This window comes from Pagrus pagrus (assembly GCF_965226575.1).
Source record: "Pagrus pagrus genome assembly, chromosome: 7".
NCBI classification, from domain to species: Eukaryota; Metazoa; Chordata; class Actinopteri; order Spariformes; family Sparidae; genus Pagrus; species Pagrus pagrus.
The window spans coordinates 17,012,325-17,040,034 of record NC_140191.1 but is presented as its reverse complement, the minus strand read 5'-3'; the positions used below and the strand labels follow the sequence as shown (position 1 = coordinate 17,040,034).

Here is a 27,710-nt window from a genome sequence, read left to right as displayed (position 1 = left end):
TCGGCCCCAATGACACCACCAAACTCCTCTATCTCCCCTTGTTTACCTCTAAGCCTTTTACTAGTCGGTTGGCCAGCTCTATGGTCTGGTTGGTATGCGTCACCTCCTCCTGACAACTGATTTTCTCAGCTATAGCCTTTTCAAAATGAGCTGTTAGGCTCTGGAGGCTGGCATCGAGATCCTGAAGAAACAAACCAAAGAAAGCCACGGATGTTAGAAAACAATCAAGAAAATCTAGCTTTTAGACTAGTGTCGTAAGTATAATAATAACTTTCCACTCACTGCCAATTTCTTTTGAACTGCTAACAGTCTGGCTGTTGCTGCTTCTAGTTCTGCATTAGCTTGTGATAATGCATGCCTCTTTGGAGTCACTTCACAATAAATCTGCAGACAAAAAGGGGGTGTACTTTGTGAAAAAAGGCCTCACATTGAAGAACCAACATTCTTGCAGAGTAAAAGAAAACGTATTATTGTAATTAATTACAACCGTTCTGAAAGCATTGCCTGACCTCATAGTATCTGACAATGTTAATAGTCCAAGCACAGAGACCGGCTGCAGCGGTAGATTTGGTCCGGACTAGATCAGGGTGGAACTCTTGGTTTCTCAAATAATCTTGTTTCACCACAGTCAAACAGGACTCAGGGATGTGCTCCTTGTCATATGATACCAAGGCCTGCAGGAAATCATCCACCTGAGAGACATAAGCACAAAAACAGTGAGATATTAATACCTGCACTACTAATACTACACCTTTTCTTTGGGCTAATTTAAGCACTTTTTTCAAGCGTTTTCAAGGTGTATTTTCAAGCTACAGCGACTTATATTTGTAATAAATTAGAATGTGTTTATATACAATTAAATACTCAAAATGATTATTTCACTTCATCACATTTTGTGAGAGCATTCTACATGAGAGTGACAAATTAAAGGAAAACACAATAAGGTTTCATGTTTCCAAACATGTCACCAGTCTCACCACCCTGCATACTACATAACCTATCTGAGCTAATATACTGTAAAACAATTCATTATGAAAGTAATGCAGTTGCATTTTCAAGGAGTGTCTGTACTATCCTAAATCCAAAACATTACATTAAAATTCAAATATTTTCAAGGATTTCCAGCACCCACGCAAACCCTGTAAACTCCACACAAGTGATATTACCTCTGTTGTTCTGTTACATTTATGCAAAGAATTGGTATGGACAAATAATTAAAGTTTAATGATACTGAAAGATCTCTCACAGACTCTACTGTGAGACTGAAACAAATCTAACACTGACCCCCTGTGTGCCCTTAGATATGCATCTTTAAAATAATTGCAATTTTCCCCATTGAATGCCACAAACCTTTCCTTTTTACACCTGTTGCCCACCTACAGCCACACACTCCTAAGTGAAAATGAGCTTTTTAGCCTTATGTTGTAGATTTGATGTTTTTTTCCTAAAATCATGTATATAAGAAGCATGCATCAGAATAAAATCTGATAAACCAATCAATATATTTAAAAAATCACTATGTTTAAAATGCTAAAAAATATGCTTTTGGGACAGAAAGAAATGATCCCTGTTTTATGCTAAATTCTCTTGCTTTTAAAAAAACAAATACATTCCTTTATGGCCACACAGAGTCAGATTGACACACTTGCTCGCTGACTGACTGAGCATATTCATAGAGACATCCGGCTGTAATGTGAGCATTGGATAGATGCTGGGCAGGGCCAGGGTCAAGGCCCACACACAAATTAGATTGGCATTAATCAGGCAGATGTGATTGACATGATGACAGCTTAACCTTGCCCATGAAGGCCCGCGCCGCCTTCCAGCTCCGATCCTTAGGCACTCGACCGCGGGGAGCTAGCAGAACCATCACAGCTGCTGCTACATTGATCACTGCATTTGGAGGGTTTGGAAAGGCCTTCAGCTCCGTAAGATTCACCTAAAAAACGGTCACAAAAAATCTAATAAAATCTCAAGAACGACTTAAGATTCAGTAGAATCACATCCACGCTGATAAAATGCAGCACCTTGTTGAGGGTGTGCAGTGCTGCTGTGGCAGCTGTCAGTGACGGCTCTGCCTTGGCTAGGTCATTTTCACAGTCTTTCTGTTTGGCCGAGACTTCTGCCTGGATAACAGCAACCTGCAAAAATCCAGCACAATGGACTAAATCACAAAAAGTGCATGGAGCGAATGGTGTGATATGATGTGGTATGATAGGATATCTCACCTTTTGTGCCTCAACATCGGCAGCCTCTCTCTTGCTGCTCACCCTCTCAGTCTGCAGTCCAATCTTTGTAATTAGAGCCTCAATATTCTGTTTTTTAAAGGTCAGTTCAGCTTCTTGGGATGCCAATTTAGCTTGAAGATCCTCAACCTGAAACAGAGAGAAAATTATTACACATACTTCAATTTGTAATATACTTAATGCCAGGGAAAAACCCATAGTTTAAATCGCACATTATTAACTATTCCTAATTTTCCTACCTCAAGCTTGCACTTTAAACCCTTATATTAGCCCCCTACAGTGTATAATAAAGATGTGCACCTGAGAGGCAGTGGTTTGGAGCTTTTGAAGGCCGCTGTCAAGCCTGTTCATCTTGTGTTGGAGCTGAGCCCGGCTCTTCTCCAGAAGGTTCCTGTACAGGGTGATTTGCTGGAGAAAGCTCTTGGGGGTGGTGTAATTGTACCTCTTCTCATTGCGCTGGTATTTTTCACTTGCCTGGTTGACACTGGTGTGAACGTAGGCCATGAAAAGACTGATGGATTCCTGGACGGCAGGCTGTAAAAATAAGCAGACAAGGGGGGAGAGGGGCGAATAGGGCGAGCTGGATTGAGTAGAGTTTAACATCGCCGACCTGATGGGGACTGAAATATTATCTTCATAAATTTTGAATTCATCTACAAGTTTTGCCATCTTACTTGGCTGGCCCTGACTTACTCAATCTGAAATTTAGGTGCAGCTAGCAGGAATGATTAGGCTTTGAAACCTCTGTGAAAATAATGTGTTTAGACCAGTGACGTGCAGCTTGTAAAACATGCACACTGTTTACATTATCTCTGATGTCCTCCAACTTTCTAAATACCGTCTACAGCGTCTGTTGTACCACAGTCCAACTAGGTATTCATCATATGGAGCTCAATGACACAGGGCCTCTATTAATCAAACAGTTAGCAATCAATTAAAGCAAAAACAAATGAGCAGAGAATACAAGGATCAAACCTAACCATAACTCACAAAAAGCCATTGTTAATGATCACGGAGCTGGTAGGAAAAAAATCATTATTAATTAAGATCTGACATAATGCTTTTTGACAAAGCATGCGATGTTCAGTTGAGATGCGAGAGAAGTTCTCATTGATTGGCCCTGTGTAGCAACTATTAGTGGGTTGTGCATTTCTAACTTTAAATAAATGATCATTTCATTTCTTGTTTCCCAGCCTCTTTAAAAAGATAAACAATCATTAATGACTTTATAAATACAGTAATGGCTCATATTTAGTTTTTTTTTCCAACTTTTTAGAATATTTTGTTATTAATGAACATTAACTTAAACAAACATAGTCCTGTCTGCATCCACACAAACATTTATTCCACGAGTTCTCCCTCATGATCTCCCTCCCCTAAGTGTATTTCTATTAATATAACTTTACAGCTACTAGGACTGAAACTAACAATTATTTTCATTATTGATTAATCTGCCAAATTATTTTCCTACTTAATCAATTTATCAATAAATGTCAACAAATTGTGAATAATGCCTGTTTTAAAATGTGTAAATGTGAAAATGTTGCATACTCACATCTGACACTGGAACCTGTTTGGCATGTTTTGGCAAAAAAATTGACTAAAAAAAGTCTCAATTATCAAAATAGTTTTTTAATCAATACCTACCTCCATCCTTTAATATTAGTAAAAGTTGCCACTACTACTTTTTCTTAAGCAGTAATGCTCTAATAATACCACAGCTTCTTCAGTACTACGGCTACAATCAGGACACATTTTTTTGCAGGAAATGAACATCCACACATGGACAAATCTGTGTACACACACACACACACACACACACACACACAAACAGTGAAAAGTAATAGTCTGGCACATGTTCACATATGTGATGACACTTCCTGGTTGTGACAGCTGTGCCTCCTTAGAGGGTCGTTATGTGCTTAATCACTCTTCTCTCATTAACATAAATGATTCTGGGTTGTGATCGTTCCACTGCTATGATGGAAAACAATGATATGCCTGCACTCACTGTGAGTCTCCAGGCATGTGTTCAGCAATTTGTCAGCACCTCAGCAGAGAACTAATGATGAGGGATCTATGGAGACGTTAATCCAGCTGCACTGTAGTAATTAGAAGGTGTTCATTAAAGTCTAACTCAGTCTGGAATAAGGGGGTACATGGCAAACCTAGGGGAGATACTGTACTGTATGACACACCCATAGATGCTTCTCTGACAGACAATACTGTTATTTGCAATTATATAAAACAATTCACACGTGGTGGAAAGCAAGGAGACAAACTTATTGAGAAATTGATTAGAATGAGAGATGGTGAGATAAAGTACTTGGTTTCAAAGGTCTGACCTCAATGCCTTCAATCTCTTGGATGAACCTGTAGCTGACCGACTGCAGAGCCTCTGAGGTCCAAGGATGGAACCAGTCAATGGTGGTGCACTGGATGAGAGCAGGGAATCGACGGGCCCTAACACGAAGGGCACTGCCCACGGGAGACAAACACAGTACCACCTACAAAGAAGGAAGCAGGGAGACAGTGAGTGTCACAAAGGCACACATATTGTACACAAACAAGTCTGGAAAATATCCCCATACAAGATATGTAGCCAAGTGCACATAGGAAAATCAACACAGGTCATAGATATCACAGATGCATCCAAAAGGGAAACCAGAACTGGCAGCCATCTGAGCCCCCACTTTCATCTACTTGGCATGTGGTCAGACAGCCACATTCCCAGTTGGTTGGAGCAGACGGTGACACTACCAGAGGCCCTGGCGCAAACACTAGCTGGATGGCATACATGTATACTGAGACAAGAATTTCCTTCCTTTTAACCCCCCAGTTCGTCTGGCTCTGTGAACTCAGCTTGTCAAACATATTTACTAACATTACACAGCAGCTGTGCTTTTAATTTTGAACACACTAGAATATGTGTAAGATTTTAATTTCTACAAATGTCTTGTTTAACTAATTAATTAATTAATTGCTCTGAATGTTGGCTGTGAAGTCACATTCAAGTGTTATCAAAGCTCATGGAGTACCGCATTAATCCCGGCTTTCAGTTTGTCGGAAATGTTAAGTGTCTTTCACTTCAATAGTGAACAGAATCTGAATTATAGAGGGACTATAGCCAACACATCATAAGTATATAGATGACAGCAAGATGTTGCTAAAAAAATACATATATAATCTTCACATCCAAGTCTTGAATTATGTTATGTCCATCATTTTTTTCACAGTAAAAATGGGGTTTCTACAGGCTAAAGTATGCGATTAACAAAAATTAAGCATATTTAAAAAATTCTACCACCCTTGGAAACCCTTCAAAGCGCACAGACTCATTATTATAATGGTCGAACTGAGTAGAACTATTATTTTTAGTCACTTAAACTCAGGTATTTTGCAGTTACAAGGTTATATCCTAAAAGTGAGAAAATCTTAAAAATAAATAAGATGTTGGTGGAAAGCAGCTCACCTAGACATCATCACAGAATTGAATTGAACACATTACCCAGACAAAATCAGCTTAGGTGAAAGTGCAATTACATATCAGTCATTTATTCATTTTTCATTTTCAGCCTGATAAGGATAGAAGTGCTGGTGAATAATGATGTTTTTAGAAGGAAATTTTGGAAGACTAGACCGTGAGCTGTCGCCGAACTCTGTCGGTAAAGAATCTCCAGCCGTTCTCCCTGCTGTCCAGCAGTCCAAGAGCTCGGACCTCAGCTCTCACACCCGACACGATACCTTCGATCTCCTCCTCGCTGAAAAGCTCAGGAATTTCTCCTGTAGGGAGAGGCACAGTCATAATCACTGACTGACAGGCTCTAGCGATCACAGTCAGAATGATTTCAAAGACAAAGTTTGATAGCTGATAATGTACATTAATAAAAACAATTCTACAGCTACCATTACAACAGGCATGTTCTCTGAAAAACAGTATGGTTATTATGGACTTTTGTACTGACCTGATGCCAGTAAGTCATTAATAATGACCAGAAAACGCTCATCGGGTATCTGTGCATCGGTCAGGAGCAGAGCCACACGCTGGTTCTTCACTCCAGTCTTGAGGAACAAGCCTGCCAGATCCATCTGAACAAAATCACACATGACATGAATGGAAGCAGACTCTACAGTAAAACGGTCACACTGATATGGAGTCCATTAAAGAATTTTAAATTGTCCAACAACAATCAATGGGTCAGCACAAGTCCCATGATGACACTTTGATTTTTTAAGAGGCTATTAAAGGATTAAATTGACAAACTTGCTTCATCAATAAGATATTGAAACATTTCCAAGTGGCTTTAAATAGTATCTGACAAGTACTTCCTGCGTCAGTGGGGTACAAAAACGAATAGCATAAATATCCTGCATGCAAACAAACCTTGATTTAAATTAATTGTGACGTGTGAAGGATTGTAACTCACTTAAAGGTTATACATTTTCGTGAGAGCATATTTTATGAGGTTATACTCTGCTTGATGTTCTGTTTGGCTGTAACCTATTAACAACATTACCTTGAGGTCCTGGATGCTATAACCCTTACTCAGAGTGATTTGGAAGACTTCCACAGAGGATATGTAGGCAGCCAGACGAGTCAGGCTCTGCTTCCCACTGCCCCCGACCCCAACCAGTAAGCCGTGACCCCTTGGAGACTCCAGGATACGACTGATGCGACAGCTGGTAACAACACAATCTTTGTTATGCCACAAAACATCTCTGTCTAACCAAATGTTATAAATCTAGACAGACTAGCTTTAAAGGTCTTAGTGAGTAGTCTCCCAAGAGACTAGGATTTTAATATCGCATCATTTCTACATCAAACTGCCACTTTACATTTAATACATTTGCTTATTTTCGTTATGTTATGTTTATGAACTCTTTCTTTATTGCTTTGTTTAGTGTCATGGATGCAAAACACTTCATCAACATTATAAAAGGAAATTTTTTTATAAGTTTACTATGACCATTCTAATTATTACAATAATATGATGTCCAGCTATACTTACACATGTTGCATTGCATCTTCAAACAGCACCAGATTCATGGCTGCATTGAGCTCATTGTAGCTCTCCAGGGCATCTGTGAGGATGGACCTGAGCACAGACCAGTCTGTAACAGGACTATAGGAGGCTTCATCGCCTATTTGGGCAAAATGGCAATAGAGGAGGGGCTGCTTTGTCACCTTTTTGTCTTCCAGTCCCTGGAAGAGGACAAGCATAATAAATCATTTGAATCTTTCATTCACTGTTGTTAAATGGAGGTGAAGAGCAGAAATGTAAACTGTTTATCAGAATCTGTAATGCACCTCGAAGCATTCATGCACAGTCTCCATCTGGAGCTTCCGGAAGAGCTGCAGGTCCATGACATCTACCAGTCTGTCTGAGTACACTCTGCAGGACTCGTGGAGCCACAACAGTGCCAGGTCAGTGCTGTCTTTCACACTCTCAGGTCCGGCAAACAGGATGCCCTGAATAAAACCGAAAATCATATGAATATTGCACTTTTCATTCAAAAGACAAATTGCACAAATTGTTTGCTATCAGCACTACCTGGAAGACGTTAGACAAGTCTCGTAGATTAAATGTGTAGTGAAATTTGATGGCTGTGGGCAGAAAGCTGTGAATCATCTTGTGATGAAGAGTTATGGCAGCTTGGACCACAGCTGCAGCGCTCCTCTGAACCAGCGGACTGAAGAGCTGCTGCTTAAGGTGGTCACACAGGATCTGACTATAGATGGACGTCTGAGCCTCAGATGAAGGAAAGTTCACTGCAAACACTGAGAAATGTCTCTGTAGAAAGCAAAGGTATGACAAAATTTCAGAAAATAGATAATATTGTATGATTAGCAATTACTTCAGTCTAACCCCAGACCTTTGGTAACACTGGTAGGCATTTAAATGAAAACTAATTCTGGAGATATGTGTTTAAACTGAATGCTACACACTAGTTTTTCTAAAATAGTTGCTACATCATTGATAACATATCCTCACCATGCTGCCAAACTTCACAAACAAGTTTTTTTCTGCAGTTTGAAAAGTTACTGCAGATGAAAATTTGGATGGATTAAAAGTGCCTTTATATACTTAAAACTAGACTGAGGTTTATAAAACTCAAGACAGGCGATGCAATTTGCATTGAAAAATAAATTGTGCTGTTACAAAATGCTTCTTCTAATCCCGCATCAGAAAATAAGATTAAGTGCAATTTAACTGGGAAAACATACCTGTAGTCTGGGGTTGATACTGAAGCTCCCAGAAGTTGGATTCATACAGGCAACATACTGGGTATTGTGTATTTCTTTTAGGGTCATTTTCTGTCTGTCATACCTACACAAAGAGAAAACAAGACCTGGTTTAATAAAGAGAAATATAGTTTGGCCAAATGTTTATGAGTAATGTAAGACTCACCAATGCCCATAATCCAGATGTTGCCGAATAAGTGTGTGAGGTTGCACTGTTCCATAACTGTCAACAGCAGGCATGTTCATGTCATCTATAAAGTAGATCATCCTTCTGCTGCTTACAGGGGCATAGCTCCTGCCTGCTCTTTTCTCTAATGGTCGCTCCAGAATCACTACAAGAGAAAGAAAAAAACATCAACCAAACTACCGTTACCTAACATGTAAAAGACAAACAACAGCCTTTTAAAGAGCTAGAATAATATTTCTCTCATCAAAGAAGCCTTGGAAATGTGAGGATGTCATATGGCCAAGGCAATGCCTGCAAAAGACACCTAAGGGTGAAGTTTTCTCCCCTTCCATCCCTTCTGAATCTGAAAATTACCAGCAGATGGTGCTACAGTTTACTTGTTGTGCTAGTCTCTACTACAAAACAATCAAAAACCCCACTCACCCTGCAGCATGAGGGAGGTAGTGTAGTAGTTGAAGGGTACTTTTGTAGTCATGTAACTCTCTGGCAGACACTCTAACTTGTTCCTGACAAGTGCAGTCTTTCCCACTCCAGCATTCCCCACAAGCATCACTGGCTGTCTCCTCTCCAGCAACAAGTCCATGAAGTACCGAAGACGCACAGTCTCTGCTGTGTGTACCACAACAGCCTGCAATCATAGAAACAGCAGGAAGACAGAGAACAGAAACATACATAGTTATTACGGCTTTCTTTGAGTGTGATTTATTGACAGACATGTGTTCAGTGAATTGTATGTGATTTATAATTTCTTGTATTTCCCCAGTGCACCACAACTATTCTGTCATAATAGCATCATTTGCTCAGAACAAAACCCTACTAATTACGGCTCAGCAAGAGCCTTTGGAGCATTCACAGCTGTACGCAGTAGCATAAAGAAAGACAATAGAGCGTGGGTGATAGCTCAAGCCTTGTTGCTCATGCCTTCACCCCCACACAGTCTGGTATGGGGTGTAGTAGATGGTAATCAGACACAGTGGAAAGCCTATCATCCATTCTAGCACCCCTGCCATAACCTCATGATGTGACTTCACCCTCTCTTATTATGTTCACTGAGGCTGATATATATTTTTCATATGACTGTATTGTTCATTTTTGGTTATTTTTCTTTAAGAAGGTTGCTTCTTGTGATTATATCTGTATGTGATTATTTGTCAAAGTGCTTTGAAAAGTCTGTGTCTCTAGAGTTACATGAAGGGTCCTACTTTTCTGTATTTATAGTAGCTTCTATGTTCTTGCCTGTAATGGCGTACAAGTTTCCATTTCAAACGGAGGCACAGTATCAGCCCAGGGCAGGAACCGTCTGGTTTGAGGGTCAAGGTAGTAGTCAAACACAGTCCCCTGTGCTGGTAGCTTCACTGTCTTCATTTCTTTGGTCCACCACTGGCTGAACTCTTCCCGGTAATCATAGAGCTGGGAAAATCACAGAAGATATAATATCATATATTAATTCACATCATTTCAATAGACAACTCCACAATTAGTTCTAATGATTGACAGTTGAGCTCATCTTATTCTTGGTCACTTGACACTCTTGACAGGTCATCTCAACAAAAGGCCCCATGTCATGCCTTAGCCTATATTTATATCTTTATGACAGAAGAACAAAGACAAAGCCTGGAGTGAGTGGAGTGATAACTAAGTGGACTATCACCAGGAGTATTGATAACAATGTGCAACAGTCCTTGACGTTGCCTGTAACATTAATGCCCAGTTACACAATTTTCTATAGAAAATACTTTCTAAATTTCTGTCAAGGGACAGTTGTTATGTCAAGGAACAAGGCCTGAATTTACGAGCCTAATTAGGACACAACCCTAACCCTAACCCTAACCTCAAACTGTCCTTATAGTAGCTACATTATATTTCATACATACAATACTACATCATTTACAACCATGAATTCAATTTCATCTGCTTGAATTAAATCAAGTAATCAAAGTAATACCTGGTCTTGATACAGGGCCCCACCAAAAGCCCAGATGCAGGCGAAGGTGAAGTAAGTCTCATAGAGCTCCCGCGGAGAGTCAGATGGGATATTTTCTGGTGTCAGAAGGCAGGCGAGCAAAGTGCAGAGCGTCTGAACAATAAGAAAATAATTGCTGACTTTACATGCATACCAAAGGAGAACTTAATCCACTGTGCATGCTTCTGTGTTGAGTACCTGCACCATAGAGTTTTCTGGGACAGAAGTGATGGGCTTGAAGGTTTTCCTCATCTGCTCTAGACAACGTGGAACATATTTTTCAAACAGTATGGTGAGGTGGGCCCTTTCTGTCTGCCGTTCGCGTTGGTCAATCCAGCTGGCAACGTACCTGAGCAACAACACAGGGAATCGTTTAAATCTGTGCTCACCTGATCAGGATCTGAACCAGTGTTTCAGAGAAAAAGAATTGTTGCAAAAATATTTTTTATCTGTTTTGGATTACGGGGATGTCAGTCAGTTGTTTGGTCTATAAACTGTCAGAAAATTGAGAAAAATATCAGTGTTCACCAACACCCACGCTGATGTCCTCAAAGGTCTTATTTTATACACCATCCAAATAAATTCTGTATACTTCTGTCAGAGGAAGTAAAAATAATCACATTTGAATTTAAATTTTTTATGATTATTCTAACCGGGCAAATGCAATTAATTTAATAGTTCTTAACTAATCAATAAATCCCACTTTTCTCAAACCGTGGTATGTGTAGGAATCCAACAATTTTTTTTTGAAAATGAAATAAGTAAATTTAAAAACAAATAATACTAGCAAATACTGCAGAATTTAAAACTAAAATAATAATAGAGAAGTGCAAAGTATGGGGAGAATACTTTGAGCTGCCCTCTTGAAACTGATGTTGAACCAAACAGTGAACTGGGTACGCTAGGTGCTACTTAACCACCTGCTGAAGCACCCACAGCACCTGCTAATGTGGTACACAGTGTAAAAACTTTGATAAACACTAGATTAATCAGTTAATTGTTGCAGCTCTGAGGCACAACACATGACACAGAAGATAATACAAAAACACCATTGCATTGAAAACCTAAAAACGCTTTAATATCAACTGTGTGACTCACGGGTTCCAGCCCAAGTCCTGGTGGTTCACATAGAGAATTCCTGCTCTGGACACAGTAGCAGGAGTAGCCGTCCTTAGGTGACTGATTTCAAACACCAGTCTCATGGAGGAGGTGAGCGGCACACGTTCATTACTGGCCAGAGTCAGGACCTGAGAGATGTTATTAAGGATTAAAGGTACCAAATATCACAACATTTGAATGGTCAACATGATGGACAAGACTCTACCCAAACGATAAGGAAAACACCTTCATATCTCATCAGGTTTGACAGAGTTGCTTTAGAATATTTCAAAGGCTCAAGATCACTGTGACATGATTCATCACTCTGGAAAAAGACCTCCAAGTACACACACTCCAGGAAGTGATTGCTGAAGGAGGGGAAAAGGAACATCTTTTTCTATCTATACCACCTTGGTTGCTATGTGTTGTACAATAGTGTATGAGTGAACAGGAGGGAGGTACCTTGTTGTCATCCATCACTGTGTTGAGTGATTCAATCCACATCGGATCAATGTCTCCATCCAACACAATCCACTTAGGTCCTGTGTGGGAGATGTTTGCTTGCTCCCGCATCAGTGATGAAAACAAACCTTGCGCAGAGATTGAAGAACACAAACAACTGAGATTACCAGATATAACCACTGTTTGCACTTGTTATGTGTTAGCACTTGTACATGTGCTCTAATTTTGTTATTGTCATTCAAAACCAGCTCTGTTTACCATCTTTCCACTCTCGAGTCACGGGATGGATAAAGCCGAACAATTCATCTCTGTCCACTGCTTTGGGATTGAGGTCATTCCACACAGGCTTCCTCTTCAAGTTTACATATGTTTTATGGAGAACTCTCAAAATCTATTGAAAAATAAATATCTGACATTTGGTGTATCTTACAAAAAATATTTGCTTTCATTTTCACAATTTTTAAGGCTTTAAAATCCAACCTGGCTTTTCCCAGTCCCTGCATTTCCAAGAACAAAGACAGAATGACGCACAGCCATGAGTTCCTCCAACTGTACCACCTGACAAAATAAATGTTTAGAAAGAGATTCTTTCATTCTTATTTCAAGCAGGTATACACCATTTCATCTCAAACCTTAAGGATGAATGTCTCCTCAGGCTGGAGTCGGAGCTGCACCGTGGTCTTTCGGACGGCCTTTTCAAATTCACAGTCTCGTTCTCTCTCCACCTCCAGGCATGGGAACAGATCTCCTAGCAGTCCCAAGAAGATAGTCACGTCCTCTGTCACAATTTTAGGCATGTTGAAGTCCCTCAGTGCACGCATCAGCACCTGGAGAGAAAGTATACTTCTATAATACTATCTATATTATATCAACAAATAATGAATAGAAGATTTCAGAATATGATACTCAATAAATGGTACACAGCAGAACCACTAACGAAAGATGAATGGCTGAAAATTGTGAACAAAATATATGATATGCTACTGTTAACTCATTGGATAAATATTCAAGAGGAACTATGTCAAGAGAAATGGGAGAAATAGATAATAATGATAATAAATCACAGTCAAGACAAGAGAATGAACAGCAGAATTTGCCACAGGAATAGATCTTGTGGCCTGTGGTTTTATGGAAAAAGGGCAATCCAGATCTTTTCATGCATGTTTTTTTCTTTTTTTGTGAGTGTGTGATTTCTCTGTAATAGAAAATCAATAAAAATAAGGTATTAAAAAAAGAAAGTGCATCTTCCACTTGTGGCTGTGGGATGACATGCACATGTAAGTCACCTGATCCTCTGGTCTACTCTTGTCTCTTCTTTTCAGTGCCCCAGCTACAACCAGAACAGACTTGACAGCACGTAAACCCCAATCATAGTGGTCCTAATAGGCAAATGAGAGACAAATCGTATCATACAAAAGTGCTAAGATTTATTAAATGGTTACATCTCTCCTGATTTAATATTAATGCTCTCTGATATAATCCAACAATAAGAATAGTGCGTTTAAGTGCTTTTCTCCTACCTGGTGGGAGAGCAGTTCTTTGCAGAGAGTGTACAGAGTGATAAACTTCTTGGCTAAAAGCTTAGCACCACGGAAGCCCTCTGCAACCAACATTATCTCGCAAATAAGCTCAGTGTCAGGCACCACCATGGCACAGGGTCTGCAGCAAGACACAACAGTGCATAATGAACTTCATGCTGAGCAAAAGCACACTATAAGCCAAATCTGTATCCCACCTGAAAAGAGCCTTGAGGTTCTCAGGTAGCTCTGTCCTGCCTGCATAGCCAGGGTTCATAGTGATGAAAATCCCCACAGAGGGCTTTAAGACAATGTCTTTATCCAAGAACAGGAACCTGTGGGAATGTATAGGGAGTTAACTAATTTCTCACTCTCAAGGATTCATGTACACGACTTCAATTGCTTACCTTTTCTTCTTAGCGCGAAGGGCGTCCTGTATAGTTTTGACCTGCACTGCTACAATGGACAGAACGTCCACAGCGATACGATTGAACTCATCAAAGCAGCCCCATGCTCCAGTCTGGGCTAGACCCTTGTAGATATTTCCAATTGACTAAACATAATCAAAAAATAATTTAGCATTTAAACATTTAATGAAGACAAAGACTGACTAAAGCGAATAACAATGAATTTTCTGCTTAATTTCACACCTTGTAGTCCATCTGTTCAGAACAGTTGAAGATGTATACCATGACGCCCATGGCTCTGCCAAGATCCTTAGTGGTCTCAGTCTTCCCTGTTCCAGCGGGGCCTGCTGGGGCCCCACTCATGGTCAGGTGGAGTGACTGAGTTAAGGTGATGTAGCACCTATATACGCTCATGGCAATAGCACACAGAGAAACACAAATTTGCTGTTTAGCAATGCTGAATGTAGCAAGTATAGCAAAACTTTATGCACATAGACTGAAAACTGATAAGCAGCTAAATTACCGGTCTGTGAGGGGAGTGATGACTAGACGTGGCATATTTCCAAGGTACTCATACGAGTAAAGGAACTGAGCATCGCAGATGTTAACGAAGCAGTGATGCTGCTTCTCATACCAGCAATGTCGGAGCTGGGAAAGCCACTGGAAGGACTGTGAGGTGGTGACCTGTGAACAAAGGTGGCTGCTTTTAAACTATGCTAAAGGAGATGTTTTCAATGTTTTACTTGCTGCATGTGTTGCAAGTTGAGAATTGAACTGAAACTGTGATTTTTCAATAAATTACATTTTAACCTGAGAGAAGCAACACAACAATCACGCTGATAAATTCTTCATGTGCTTTACATACATTTATGTTGAGTAAAATCTGTTATAATGAATTAGCTCAACTGCACAAAAAGGAAATGCTGACTATGGGATGATTCAATTATCATTACCTTTTGGGCGATGAGGCTGGCAACAATGTCTCTGGCATGGACATCAATAGTGCATATAGTCATGATCTTCTGCCTGTCGCCTGAGCTCAGCTCTCCCAGTAGCATGGCAATCAACAAGTTGAGTTGAGAAATCTGGAGGAGGGGTTACACAATCTGATTTAACATTGTTTGGTTCAAATTTCCTGTCTCAGTTGTATTGTTAATGATTCAAAGTCAAAACTTCAATCCATGCAGATCAACACAGTCGGTATGAATGTGGACAATGTGGAGAATTTGAGCAAACACTAATCAAGGACTTGGACTTTAAAGACAATCAAAAGAAGTCTTGTCTTGTTTTGACTAAACATCACTGAATGTCTTGCATTTGTCACTGGTCGTGTATGACAGCAGATCCAATCAGTGCAGCACAGTCAAGGGAGTGAGAGATTATTCAAACAGCAACCAAGGACATGCTAACCTTAAATAGTGCTGATGAAACTGACAAGAGTGATAATACAGCTGTGAGCATAGCTCACAACAAGGCTCAACAAATCCAGCTCAGGTTATGACTCTCATGTCATTATGATGGCGTTATGGAAAACGTGTCCATCGTCTTTATCAGTTGCCACTTCAGTCACAGAATATACACAAATCAGTATAATGTAATACTATCTTTACATTTAAATGTATACAGTGTACCTGTACATATAATACATGTATAAATGAAATTAAATCAAGGCAGCAACTTTTTCCTAAAATTACATTTCATTCCAATAATGCACCTTTACATCTGTCAATTCATAATTTACTTGATGTTGTAACACAATTCATAGTAATCCAGAGAGATGTTGTGGTGACAGTTTGTGGTAGTGTTGTATGGGAGTCTAGTTTCGTAAGGGGCTATTTTTAATTTCAAAATATTGCAGATGCCTTGCAAAATAATAGTCAAATTCAACACACCACAAATTTTGGTAGCAACAAATAAGTCTTGTATCAATAAACCTCTTCCAATAAACAAGATATGTACAAATTATTCATCACCTAAATTTGTAAAATATATTTGGCCCAACATTTAGGACTAGAAGAGATCTCAGAAACATACTGTCCATTGACAAAGGTCTCCATTAGTTAAATATTTACAAAAACCTCTTGCTCTAAAATCTACCTGTTTCTTGTTGTAGTCCTTTAGTGCAGACTCAAACCCTTCCTCCAGTCTTTTAAACACAAGCTCCATATCATTACTCCACCAGATTTGAGATCCAGTAAGAGCCACTTGGGCGGGGAAGTCAAGAATCCACTGTTCTCTGGGCCTGTCCTCGTACACAGAAACAGCCTCAGACAGGTGACCCCTGACACATTCCTTCATAGACTCCTCCAGACAGGTAAGCCACGCCTCCACCTATTGTCAAGTATTGCTGTTATTAGGTCAGTTATTTTATGAAATGTGACAGCAAATTCAGATTCTTTGATCCTGAATCTTATCTTACCGGCCCATAACAGTGGCATTCAGTCTGGAATGGGACATATTCCCTCTCTTTACTGTACATCCCCACTGCAAGTTTAGGATTTTCCAGCTGTTCACTTTTGGTAAACTCAAGGTCTGACATGTTGGCAAATAGTTTTGAGAGATGGACAGTTACCTGCAAAAGACACTGAGTCATTCAATTTGTCTTGACAGACACGTGAAATAGTGACACTGGATAAATACCATAAAGAAAAATGAAGGAAAATCTACATATACTGTACGTATGTACCTCTCTGGGACGACTCCCTTTAGAGAGAATGTCCAACAAGTCTGCAGATGAAATAAAGTAGAATCGCGGAAAGGCAAGTCTCTTTGTCTCCAGGTACTCAGCAAGAGCTTTTTCACACAATGCCAGCCTGTTAAAAGAAAGTATGTGAAAAGTGAGTACAAAACATCAAACTGTGGAGAGTATAATGAATAGTATGTAGTGAGATAAAAATTAACCTTTTTTGTAGATCCTCTAACTTCTCAAACAGAAGAGGTTTGTTGGTTGCCTCGATGACATTTTTAGTCTTGGCGCTGTCCAACATTAACTCCTAAAAGGATCAAAATATCCATGTTTAAAATGATGACAGCAACAGAATTTGCTTCACTACATGACTGGCATATTAGTGCAGACCTGAAATTCTGCATCTATCGCTTGGAATCTGTGTGCATCTGCCGGCAGCTGCTGGCAGATATCATCACAGCCTTTGAAGATGCTTTCCAGATAGGCCCATGTCCTTTGGACCTCCATCCAGACCATCAGCACAGAGTCAGCCACCGTCAGCTGTTTCTGTAGTTCCACTACCTGGAACAGGAAGTGATCTACATGCTTGCTCTGAAAGACGCCCTGGAGCTGAACCTTGAGGATAAGGACAAGGAGACATGAGTACATCCTACCTAAATGATTTGGTCTAATGAAAAACTTAAACATACCAAACTACCACACAATCTGTGGCAAGAGAAAGACATCTTCGTGACCTTATCTTCATAACATATGTCAGTTTAATTTCAATGCATATTCAACCTCATCAGCATGCCATGCCATAAAAAAGTGGGGGAGAGAGACGGTCTGTTTACACAAAGATGGGGGCACTAAAGTGGCAAGACTTCTAATTGCTGGCTATAACCCCCCAATGCATCTGGTGTACATGTACAAAGACCGCCAGAGTGCAACAATGCCCCATGTCCTCGAGTAGCTATAAATCTAAGGACTCAATAGGGACCTCTCTTCTCTCAGTTGTGCTGTTAGACAGTCAGACGGGGAGGCCCCTTTCTGCACTCTCATCTCTATTCAGCACTTTACTATCAGTGCTTCTCACAGACAACTGATCTTGAGAACTTTTTTTTGTGCTTTACGGCCTTTATGCATTTTTCAACACAATAGGGTCACACATAAAGTCCCAGCATCAATAACAGCAGCTTAAATATTTACCTGATGATCCTCAAGAGTTTCAATAAGTTCCTCTTCGCACTTAAGCAGTGGCACAGAGGTTTGGTAATGATCTTCATATGAAAGCTCCATTGATGACCACGTTTGACTTATTTGTGTCACAACCTGAGATTAAAAATAATATTGGATAATCAGTCTCTACAAACAGTATTTCCAACAGTATTTAGTAACACCTAAACCAAATATATTAACTGCAGCTGGCAAATGAAAACCAAATGAGGTGATTTTAGCTTTATTTATTATTGACTGAGACAATTCTCATTCCTCTTAGGCTGAATAAACAATTTCAAACCCATTGGATTATCTGAGAAATACATGGTTAAAAAACTTGCAAATAAAACCTGTGTTTAATCAAGTCATGCAAAGTTGATTCTTTGGAGATATATGGTTTTAACAACATAATGGACCATGTACATTTGTCTGGTTCCTGGTCATTACTTTTTCCCTATACATCCTAAGGTAAAATGTTCTAGATGTAGTCCTGTTTGTTAATTGTGCACATTATTCATCTTTAGCCGAAACATGCAACAGTATAGGTAGAAGAATGTTAATAATAAGTTTGCTAAAAACATATTTTATCATATTATTGGTCATTATGACCAAAATACTCTTGATGTCGATGTGCTTGAACATAATCTATTAACAACTTTAGACGAACCTTCTCTATGGCCATTTCCTTGACCGCCTTATCCACTATGTTGCGAACTTCATCCTCCAGCAAATGGAGCCGCAGAGCCAAGAGGTCGTCCAAGGTGGTGTTGTCAGTCACAGTGAAGGTCATCTATTTTAATTTAAAAGAATTACTGTCATGATACAAAGTCTAAGATTTCTATCATGCCAGAGAAAAGGCTTTGCTCTAAAGAAGGATCCTGCTTTGTTCGTTTACGCACCTGCGTTGTTCTAATTAGCTGCACCCAGTGGCGCTCTCGTATTGCCAGGTTCTGTAGCTGACTCACGGCCCGCAGTGACGTCAACAGGTTCTTTACATAAAGGTCTAACCCAGAATACACATCCCACACGCGAGCCTCCTTGTCAAGCTTCCGTATGTCCTACACAAACAGAAGGTAGGTAAACATAATTAGTTATTAGGGGCATCTGTTACAAACAGCAATGGTGCATGACAGCAAGACAGCAGGAGAGATGTGCTGGTGTGATGTAGCACTGTTGGTGACCTCACCTTGGCAAACCTCCTCAATTCTGCATCCATCTGGTCCACGTTTATCTGCCTCCATTTGGTCATTGTCCAGTTTTCCACACTGCTCTGTATAGATAAAGACGAATGCAGAGGGGTCAATGGGCTGACGGTGCTTAATGGGGACATTTGGAGGCTACAGGGTATTCAAAGAATCAATGACAGCCTCCAAGAGGACAGTGCTGGTCAAGATATTGAGTTATTGGGGTATTGTATTGGCAGGATGAGGCCTTCAGCTGTATTTCTATTTCCTAAAGAATTGTGACATTCAAATATACAAAATACTTTAAGGTACTGACCTGCACAAATACCACAATGTCCCACAGTTCTTTGAGGACCATGATCTCTCGTCTGCAGAGCTTGATGTCTCTGTAGTCAGGAATAGTAACGTCAAACAGATTTGTGGACTCCTGCAGCTCCGCTACCTCTTTCTCCATGTCTCGGATTGCTTTTTCAGACTAGAAAACGACGCATGGCAAGTGTTATCCAAAGTGTTCAATATGATACAGTTTTATTTTAATCCTATAATAAAGCAATGGTTTGACTCCTACCTTCTCCAGACTGATGTAGGGATGCGCTGCATTGTAACTGAAGGGTGCCGTTGCCCTGAACATCTCCCTGAATTGGCTTTGTTTCACCTGAAAATTTAAAAGTACCACTTAAATGCTGGTCAACACTGTGTATAATTTATCTGGAAATAAAAGCTGAAAGTGACTTGTCACCTCAAATGCCATGCACCGTCTTCGTAAAACCATCACTTCTGCATTCTGCATGGGTGCCACCTCATGTCTCACTTTTAAGGCCAGTTTTCTGGCTGCACTCCATTTCTCAGGAAGTTCCTATACAGAGAGAATTTTGACTTCTCAAAGGTTGAATGTGAATTAATTATCATTTTAACATTATTTATTAGCTCGAAGTTAAAAGTGGAAGGAAAATAATAAAATAATTAACCCTTTCGTTTTCTTACCACCAGCTGAGAAAAGACCTGGTCGGGTATGGTCACTCCATATTGTTCCAGGAGGATTACTGTGTCTCGAAGTGGGTCAAACATCTTGTCTGTGGCTGCTTGTCGGTCTCTGACAGCCAACAGGTGACTCATCACCTCCACCAAGCCACTGTGGTTTCCTTTCGACACAGGCTGTCCAAGCCCTTCAACTGTTGTTCGGACAAACCTCTGCAGCTCATCGAGACTGGGAGGGAAAAAATGCAGTGAGAACAACTGATGTAACAGTTTAGTCTAACGGCCATGCAGAAATTAGCTTTACCTGTTAGTGACATGTGTCAAAAGGTGTTCTTTAAAAAGCCAGCTCCACTTCTTTAAAGTGTTAAGGAGGCTCACTTTAAAGAACTTGATATCCACCCGAAACCATCCATTGAAGACTCCGAAGTCCTCAACCTTGGATATTTCAGCATACAGATCCTCATAATAATCTATCTGTAAAATAAAGACCACAGCAGGCATCACAATTGAGACACCTGCCATAAAGGGGGAAAATGTGGCTCATTATTTTAAAAAAGTCTTTTACCTGTTCTTTGAAGTTATCGATTGTAGGCGGGCTCTCAGGGAGTACGTCTGTTCCATAAGCCTCCATTTCTTCAGCTGTGAGTACACGTCCATAAAGGAGAAACTGGCTGAGAAACTCTGCCCTGTCATCTTGCCAGAGATGGGTGTAGCAGTCAAACTTTCTCTGGTAATTTATTGCTTTCTTGAGGACGTTTTCCACTCGCTCCATTATTTCCTGTCTCAGGTCCAACAAATCTAGCATGTCATCCATTACATCCTGTAAGAGTTATATTACATGACATATAACATGAGAAGGATCTACGATTTGTAGAGGAATGTACTGTAGTGACTTTAGAGATATTATGAGCATAGGAGAGCACACTTCAAAACTTTGTCGTAAAAATATGCTATTTTGAACCTAAGAACTGAGAACAGAAAATGTACATAATACTATTCGTTGGAGGTAATTATACTTGTGCATTTTATAAGATGAATTAGTTAAAACACCCCACAACATCCCAACCCAGTCTACTCTTATCTCATCTGTCCCCTCTTAGACAACATTTCACGTGGCTTCCATCAATATACATTCATCTATTTTGCATCTATTACACCAGGATGCCAACGTCTTTGCAGTGGTAGGGTAAAGTCTTAGGCTCGAAAAACATCCCTATTTACAGAGAAACAACAGTCAGTTTTAACATACAAATCTACAGCAGTACCTGGTAGCTATCCATGCCAAGATGAGCAGCCACTCTGTTGATATTCACAGTAGTCTTGAATACGTCTCTGACCAGTCCCTCTATCAGCTCATAGAGGCCGTCCCCTGCATCTTGCTCCAGCGAGGGGAGGAAGACCATTCCGGAGCTACTCAGCATCAACTGAGCTTCAAACAGAGGCTTCTGGTTTGGCCATGATTCCATGTTGTCCACAAAGAACTGAAGAGAGTGGCTGATGTAACTGAAGAGCCCCTCCACAACCATCTCATCCACATACTCCAAGTAGGACTGCCATGCTTCTGAGGCAGGGTCAGCATGGAAAAGGACAATATTCTCCTGAGAAAATGGTAGGATTTTGGAGAGATGGTAAGCACGAAGACTGTCAATGTTTTACTTGTACTTGTATCATTTTTGATTTCTATGATGCTGATGTTTGATTGATAAGAGTTTTTTCTATATCAGAATAACTAGGGCATATATATTTACATGGTTCCCCAAGTATTGGGACATTATAAAGAGACATTTAACCCCAAGATCAAAATACATATTTTTCCGGCAGTGCTATTTATCCATCTAGATTGTTTTGGTGTGAGTTGCTGAGTTTTGAAGATATCGAGATATCACGTTTTTCAATACACAGTGTATCAAGTAAAATCATATTTATGTCAGAAAAAAAGTAGGTTAGAAACCAGACAAAATCTGGACTGACTATATCCAAAAGGTTTATCTTGTTATGATACTGAATCCAAAGTTAAACACAAGTGCAAATTATGAAATTAATTTAAATGTAATTAAACAATCAAAGTGTCCCTTAAGATTGTTATAAGCTATGAAGATTAATATCTCTACAATAAGATAAAAGGTTTTCAAACCATGCCAATATTTTTTGTTTTAATTGTGGGTGTTTACTTACTTACAGTACAGTAACACAGTATTCATGGAAAATATATTATGAATAATAGGGAACAGTATTATAAAACCAGCCATACATACCTGTATCAACTTGTGGATAGAGTCTCCATCCTTCTTCATCAAGCTGTACTTCTTGTTGACACGGTCCTCCCTGTCTTCCAGCTGTATGAGCGAGCCTTTCTTGTTGTCCTTTCTGCAAAACATGGCCTGTTTGCTCCATCCCTTCATCATTGATTGGATGGCTTCACAGTTTTCCTTCGCTCTGCTGACTCGACATACAAGGTCGTGGACCAGGTCTTTGGTGTTGCTGATGAAGCTCCAGCAGTCCTGATCCTGCCATGTCAGGTCAGACTCTGCTCTTGTCAACTGCACATCTATAGACTCCAGCTCAGCTCTGGTGAGAGGAAGTTCGACCTCTAGCACTGTCTGCTTTAGCCTGTTGTACCATTGTGCTAACAGCTGCAGGCTGCTCAGATACTACAAAATACAAGTGTGGATAAATATTTTTAAGAGCGCATTATGTAAAGGATAATAAGAAAGACATATTGCATATTGGTTAACTCAAGTGTAATATGCTTGTTTCTTACCTTTGTGAACATGAAACGCTTCTCAAAAACAGTCACTGCAGCTGCAGGGATCTCGATCTGACTGAGAGTCTGAATATACTTCACATCTTTCAAGACTTCAGTCAGCTGAGGAGTGAAAGGAAACGGTGATTAACTCATATACATATTCACAGTGGGGTGGTGGTAAATGTTTTGTCTCAACTAACAGAGATCCTTTGAGAATATAATAACTCAAATTAAATGTGTTTCCCTCTGCCAGAATGATTAGGTTTTTGTACATATTACCAACTCTGTCAGCAGTATGTTAAAAACATATGAACAGATTTGCTTGTAATTTAAAGGAGAGACACTGCATGAGCCAAGAAATATTTACCCTACTTAAGGGGTGGCTTGCATCTGGGTTATGCACCATTGGAAATATTGTTATCATAAGAAAATAAAACCCAGATCATGAGTAAGAGTCATACATTATTACATCAGTCTAACAGCACAGTAAGTTGGATTAATATTTATTGGAGGATCTTTGCAAAATGCGTGCTTTCTAGTTTTTCGGGAAGAATACATCAATCACCTTTGGGTTGAAGTTGACTGAGATCAGGCCAGATGAGGTATTTCTGGAGAGTAGGGGCTGGTTCAGGTTGATCAGGCAGGCCTGTTCCAAACCATTACGCCAGTCAGAGTAAATGTCCTCCTCATACTGGTCCAGGAGACACATCATCTCCATGTACATGCAGGACTCCTTCTCCATCTCTTCACCTCCCGCAGGCCTGGAAATATAGAATAACTGTGAGACTATTGTCATTTTAAATCCGTCTGTAAGTAGTTCATGTATTCACTGGAAATCATCTAGTGTTTTTACTGACATGTCAACCAGTAATCTGATTTTTTCCCATGGTGTTTGAATGCGTTCTCTGAGCATTTTTGCACACTTCAAAGCTCCAGAAGTTTGAGCCATGTTCTTATTCAGCCCACTCTCTATCTGTAAAGAAAGAATGGACAAAAAGTTGTTGCATGGACAAATTCTACTTTGCCTTGGCTGCATTTTGATAATATTCCATGTTGCTACAGTACCTGATTGAGCTGGGCTTTAAACAGACATTTACATTTCTCCAGCTCTTCTCTGAAATGCTGCTGCAGTAGGTGGAAGTTGGGACTGAATATCTGTCGAATTTGCTTTCTCTCCAAGAAGGGACCAACAATAATTAGCAGCTAAAGGAAAAAAAGATGTTGGTGTACAACTTGACAGCTCTGTCACTGACTATTTATAAATACTTTTATTACCATCATCATATTATCCAGTCTTGCTTACTTTAAATGCTGATTCCAGTCCTGAGCAATCCTTCAAGGCCAAGCACAGAAGGCTGGCAAGGCGGCATTCAAAGTCCACATTCCACACTTTGAAATCCTTGTACTCATTTTCAAAATCCTTATGACAAAGTAAACAATTCAACATTATTTAATAATGGACACCAGTGTGAAATAGTGCATTATGAATCAGTGCAGTAGCTATTTACAGAAATATTAATTAGTAATAAAAATGCCAATGAAAAATAATTTCACCTGAGAGTTTAGGTCAAGTGGGCTGTTTTCACTTTGTTTCAACGCTTGGCAGCGTTTACTGAACTCTCTGTACATCTGAGCAGCATGCTCACTGTAGAGTTTGCCTTTAAGTCCACCGAATTCCAGTTTTTCCATCCTCTGAAAGTCCAGCATAATCTCAAACAAGTCCTGCAAAAATAGCATTTTATAATAGGAAACACAACCTCACCGTTGACACCTGAATACAAAAACAAAAATCTCATCTCACCTCCAACTGTACCATACGATTAAGGAAATGGTTGAAACGTGCAAAAATCATGGCAGATGGGAAATCCCAGGGTGCGTGTTTCACATGGTTGGCCAACCTCTCCCTCTGTGTCTGGTAACTGTCTCTGAAACATCTAAAGACTTTTATCACCTTATTTACCATTTGTAGACTTTCCTCTGGATCCTCTCTGAGGAGCAGGTCTCCAGAGAGGTATGTAGAAGCCTAAATGGTGAAAGATTTTAAATCTGTGAATTTGTGCACACAGTTAGCCAATAACTGAAGTCAGATTAATACAGACTGACTAACATACCATCAAAGTGTAATTGACAAAATTCCATGTACTGTCACTAATAATATTGGCAACAATTTCACAAGTATGTGTCACTTGATGTAGACCACTATTACAGGTGTTTCATCAGGATTCTTACCTGTTCAATGAGCAGATTGCAAAGTTCCTGCAGCAACACCACAATGCGTGCTGGTCTTTGATAAGATTGGCAGTTGGTCCAGGTAAGGAAGAGAGTGTGAAAGAGTGCAGGAATGAATGTCTCAAAGTGAGGAAATCCTCCCTTTTCCAATTGAGACAGTTGTGCATGTAGAGGCTGTAGATGGAGGTCAATGTCCCTGGCTTCTTGAAGTGCTTTTGAAAAATCAGTTTCAAACTTAAACATAACATAATAATCATATATACATATACATAATAATTTATAATATGTTTTGGTCATCACATTAAGCTGTGCATCTGACATTTGATTGATTGGTGCAAACTACAGCACAGTACAGTTATTTGGCTAATCTTACCATCAAACACATTTTCAATTAGAGTCTTGATTGTTGGATAGTAGCTGCTGTCCAGCATCTCTAACACATTTGCCATCTTCTGAACAATGGGGCTCTGGAGCTACAAGGAACAGTACCACACACTTTAACAGAGAGTGGATGGAAACAAGTCAAATAATTATTTTACTAAAGATGAGGAGGAAAGGGGGAGCATACCTGATGATAAATGCTCAGGATATTGCTCTGCCTTGAAGCCCAAAACTTCAGCTCTGCATTGGGCCCTGGATTACAGCCTGGCAGAAGTAGGTCTGATGAATCCTCCTTTAAAATTTTCTGGATCAGATTGGTCCAGTTGATGACCTGGCTCTCTATGGCATGGGCCAGTGCCCTGTCATAGTTATTATACCTGAGGATGAAAATATATTTTGAGTGTAAATACCTGTATGAATGTATAAATATAATAACCCTGTACACACAAAGATCCCAGTCTCTTAAAAACAAAAGCAAAATGTGTGTGTTTGCTCACATTTTGAAGGCGTTGTATGAATTTTCTATCCACTCTGTTGTAGCTGGAATGGGGAGGACAGTTTTCCCTAATACCTGTCCCTGTACAACAGACGTCTTACTGCACATGCTCTCAACATGTCGAATGACGTCCTCAGACATCAGATTTGGCCACATTAGATGGTTTTTGCTGTTTGACAGCAATGGAGCGCATACCTTGTAAAGAGACGAATAATGAATCACCCAGGTTGTACCATATAAAAGTGAGGTAGAAATCTGGATAACAAAAGAACAGCAAATACAATAGGATGGGGTTTCTTTTGGTGAGACAGGTGTGTGATGGAGGGTAGCTATTACATAACAATCACCTGCTCCACGGTGTTTGACAGCTGCAGTAGTGGTGATGGAGACAGCAGGCCAAAGAGCAGAAGCTCCCTGTAGTTTTCAACATTGATGGAAACAACTGCCTTCTTAAGCATATAGACTTGCTTGTTCTGAGCAACAGGTGTGACCTACATATGAAAAATTGAATTGAATTTTAAATAAACAGATTTGACACTTCCAAGCAATTCAATAAATCTGTCATGCTAAATCCATCAATTTTAACATCCTGTAAATGTCCAAAGCTTGGCTAACAAGCTATCCTGCAAATCAAGTGCACATAGGCTAAGCTAGTTATACACGAATGTAGCTAGCTACCAGCTTAATGTTACTGTAGACTCTGCAATAACCATACCTCATTAGAAGCAACCAGACAACCTTTTTTTAAAGACGAGAAAAATAATACAGACTCCTTCTCGAAGAAGTCTCTGAGAAGTGTTTGAAACTCTTCGTTGACAGCACTCCTCTCCCATGTTTGGCGGTGAAGTCGCAGCAGCCCACAAACTTTTTCCTCGACAAACTTCACTCTGACGTCCTCCAGAAAAGAAGGCACACTTTCGTCGTCGGACATGATTGTTGCCCTGCGACCATGACGTGCTGTAGTAGCGCTTCCTCCAACAAAACGGAAAAGAGAAAACTGATTTGTGAGACCTCCTGAAGCCTAAATCAGCTCCTAGCTTCGTGTAAGAGTAGTTTTAGGTTACTTTAATAAACAGTATGCCTGTGTGACTGCAGACTGGCGCGAGCTGTACAGTCCTGGGGGCGGGTCAGCATTCCGTTACTTAGCAACGGCCCCTATCCTCAATCACTGCCAGGTACCAGCAGCAGCTACATGTGGAGTAAGCTAGCAGAAACTTTATTCTCTGAACAGTTTTCACAATGTAAGTCATGAAGATTTTAATTGCATTTCTTTCTATACAACTGTTGGTACAATTTCACATTATTGTAGATGACCAGGATATCAAGCAGGTTGCCTAGAGTAGCCTAAGAGATCAAAAAAACATTAAAAAGTAGGCCTACAGTTGCAGAGGATGCTCTTATTTGTATTTCTCAAGCCATGAGACGTTTTACAGTGTAATCTCTGACAAAGTTACAGTAATTAACTAAAACTAAATTAAATAAAAACTGGGATGTCAACAAGACTGAGTCAATTGCCTTCACAATTTGTACCTACTCTGAACTTATTAAATGTTCCCCTCTTAGAAATACCTCCAACATCATAATAGAGAATAAAATCAAACTAATACTGACAAACAAATATAAAAAAACAAATTTAAAGTACAAAATTAATGACAAATACAACACTGTTAAAACAGTCAGTTGTGTCCT

The 27,710-nt window shown here is 39.8% G+C and overlaps 1 protein-coding gene across 1 annotated transcript in view; it reads right to left on the bottom strand.

Annotated features, from left to right (window-relative positions):
• LOC311259477 (dynein axonemal heavy chain 11) overlaps window positions 1–27,212 on the bottom strand; it is a 40,916-nt gene extending 13,704 nt beyond the window's left edge. Inside the window, exons 1-62 of the mRNA XM_084356665.1 lie at window positions 26,737–27,212; window positions 26,369–26,512; window positions 26,023–26,216; window positions 25,713–25,902; window positions 25,518–25,617; window positions 25,145–25,356; window positions 24,717–24,938; window positions 24,470–24,637; window positions 24,219–24,335; window positions 23,981–24,118; window positions 23,773–23,888; window positions 23,481–23,676; window positions 22,931–23,035; window positions 22,425–22,820; window positions 21,435–21,767; window positions 20,735–20,989; window positions 20,474–20,643; window positions 20,176–20,398; window positions 19,931–20,047; window positions 19,760–19,846; window positions 19,508–19,666; window positions 19,194–19,277; window positions 18,907–19,065; window positions 18,675–18,797; window positions 17,999–18,121; window positions 17,201–17,425; window positions 17,026–17,117; window positions 16,811–16,937; window positions 16,544–16,696; window positions 16,222–16,455; window positions 15,078–15,209; window positions 14,648–14,808; window positions 14,368–14,524; window positions 14,125–14,270; window positions 13,936–14,052; window positions 13,721–13,859; window positions 13,487–13,579; window positions 12,833–13,027; window positions 12,681–12,758; window positions 12,459–12,591; window positions 12,201–12,328; window positions 11,739–11,887; window positions 10,839–10,989; window positions 10,623–10,754; window positions 9,914–10,087; window positions 9,101–9,305; window positions 8,657–8,822; window positions 8,473–8,575; window positions 7,799–8,038; window positions 7,555–7,716; window positions 7,256–7,449; window positions 6,764–6,926; window positions 6,212–6,335; window positions 5,887–6,029; window positions 4,592–4,753; window positions 2,547–2,780; window positions 2,229–2,375; window positions 2,028–2,141; window positions 1,796–1,939; window positions 510–692; window positions 283–384; window positions 47–181 (exon numbers count right to left, since the gene is read on the bottom strand). Of these exons, the coding sequence (XP_084212791.1) occupies window positions 47–181; window positions 283–384; window positions 510–692; window positions 1,796–1,939; window positions 2,028–2,141; window positions 2,229–2,375; window positions 2,547–2,780; window positions 4,592–4,753; window positions 5,887–6,029; window positions 6,212–6,335; window positions 6,764–6,926; window positions 7,256–7,449; window positions 7,555–7,716; window positions 7,799–8,038; window positions 8,473–8,575; window positions 8,657–8,822; window positions 9,101–9,305; window positions 9,914–10,087; window positions 10,623–10,754; window positions 10,839–10,989; window positions 11,739–11,887; window positions 12,201–12,328; window positions 12,459–12,591; window positions 12,681–12,758; window positions 12,833–13,027; window positions 13,487–13,579; window positions 13,721–13,859; window positions 13,936–14,052; window positions 14,125–14,270; window positions 14,368–14,524; window positions 14,648–14,808; window positions 15,078–15,209; window positions 16,222–16,455; window positions 16,544–16,696; window positions 16,811–16,937; window positions 17,026–17,117; window positions 17,201–17,425; window positions 17,999–18,121; window positions 18,675–18,797; window positions 18,907–19,065; window positions 19,194–19,277; window positions 19,508–19,666; window positions 19,760–19,846; window positions 19,931–20,047; window positions 20,176–20,398; window positions 20,474–20,643; window positions 20,735–20,989; window positions 21,435–21,767; window positions 22,425–22,820; window positions 22,931–23,035; window positions 23,481–23,676; window positions 23,773–23,888; window positions 23,981–24,118; window positions 24,219–24,335; window positions 24,470–24,637; window positions 24,717–24,938; window positions 25,145–25,356; window positions 25,518–25,617; window positions 25,713–25,902; window positions 26,023–26,216; window positions 26,369–26,512; window positions 26,737–26,952 (9,984 nt within the window). The 5' untranslated portion in view covers window positions 26,953–27,212. The remainder of the gene's footprint in view (window positions 1–46; window positions 182–282; window positions 385–509; window positions 693–1,795; window positions 1,940–2,027; window positions 2,142–2,228; window positions 2,376–2,546; window positions 2,781–4,591; window positions 4,754–5,886; window positions 6,030–6,211; window positions 6,336–6,763; window positions 6,927–7,255; window positions 7,450–7,554; window positions 7,717–7,798; window positions 8,039–8,472; window positions 8,576–8,656; window positions 8,823–9,100; window positions 9,306–9,913; window positions 10,088–10,622; window positions 10,755–10,838; window positions 10,990–11,738; window positions 11,888–12,200; window positions 12,329–12,458; window positions 12,592–12,680; window positions 12,759–12,832; window positions 13,028–13,486; window positions 13,580–13,720; window positions 13,860–13,935; window positions 14,053–14,124; window positions 14,271–14,367; window positions 14,525–14,647; window positions 14,809–15,077; window positions 15,210–16,221; window positions 16,456–16,543; window positions 16,697–16,810; window positions 16,938–17,025; window positions 17,118–17,200; window positions 17,426–17,998; window positions 18,122–18,674; window positions 18,798–18,906; window positions 19,066–19,193; window positions 19,278–19,507; window positions 19,667–19,759; window positions 19,847–19,930; window positions 20,048–20,175; window positions 20,399–20,473; window positions 20,644–20,734; window positions 20,990–21,434; window positions 21,768–22,424; window positions 22,821–22,930; window positions 23,036–23,480; window positions 23,677–23,772; window positions 23,889–23,980; window positions 24,119–24,218; window positions 24,336–24,469; window positions 24,638–24,716; window positions 24,939–25,144; window positions 25,357–25,517; window positions 25,618–25,712; window positions 25,903–26,022; window positions 26,217–26,368; window positions 26,513–26,736) is intronic.
• Window positions 27,213–27,710: the final 498 nt, after the last annotated feature.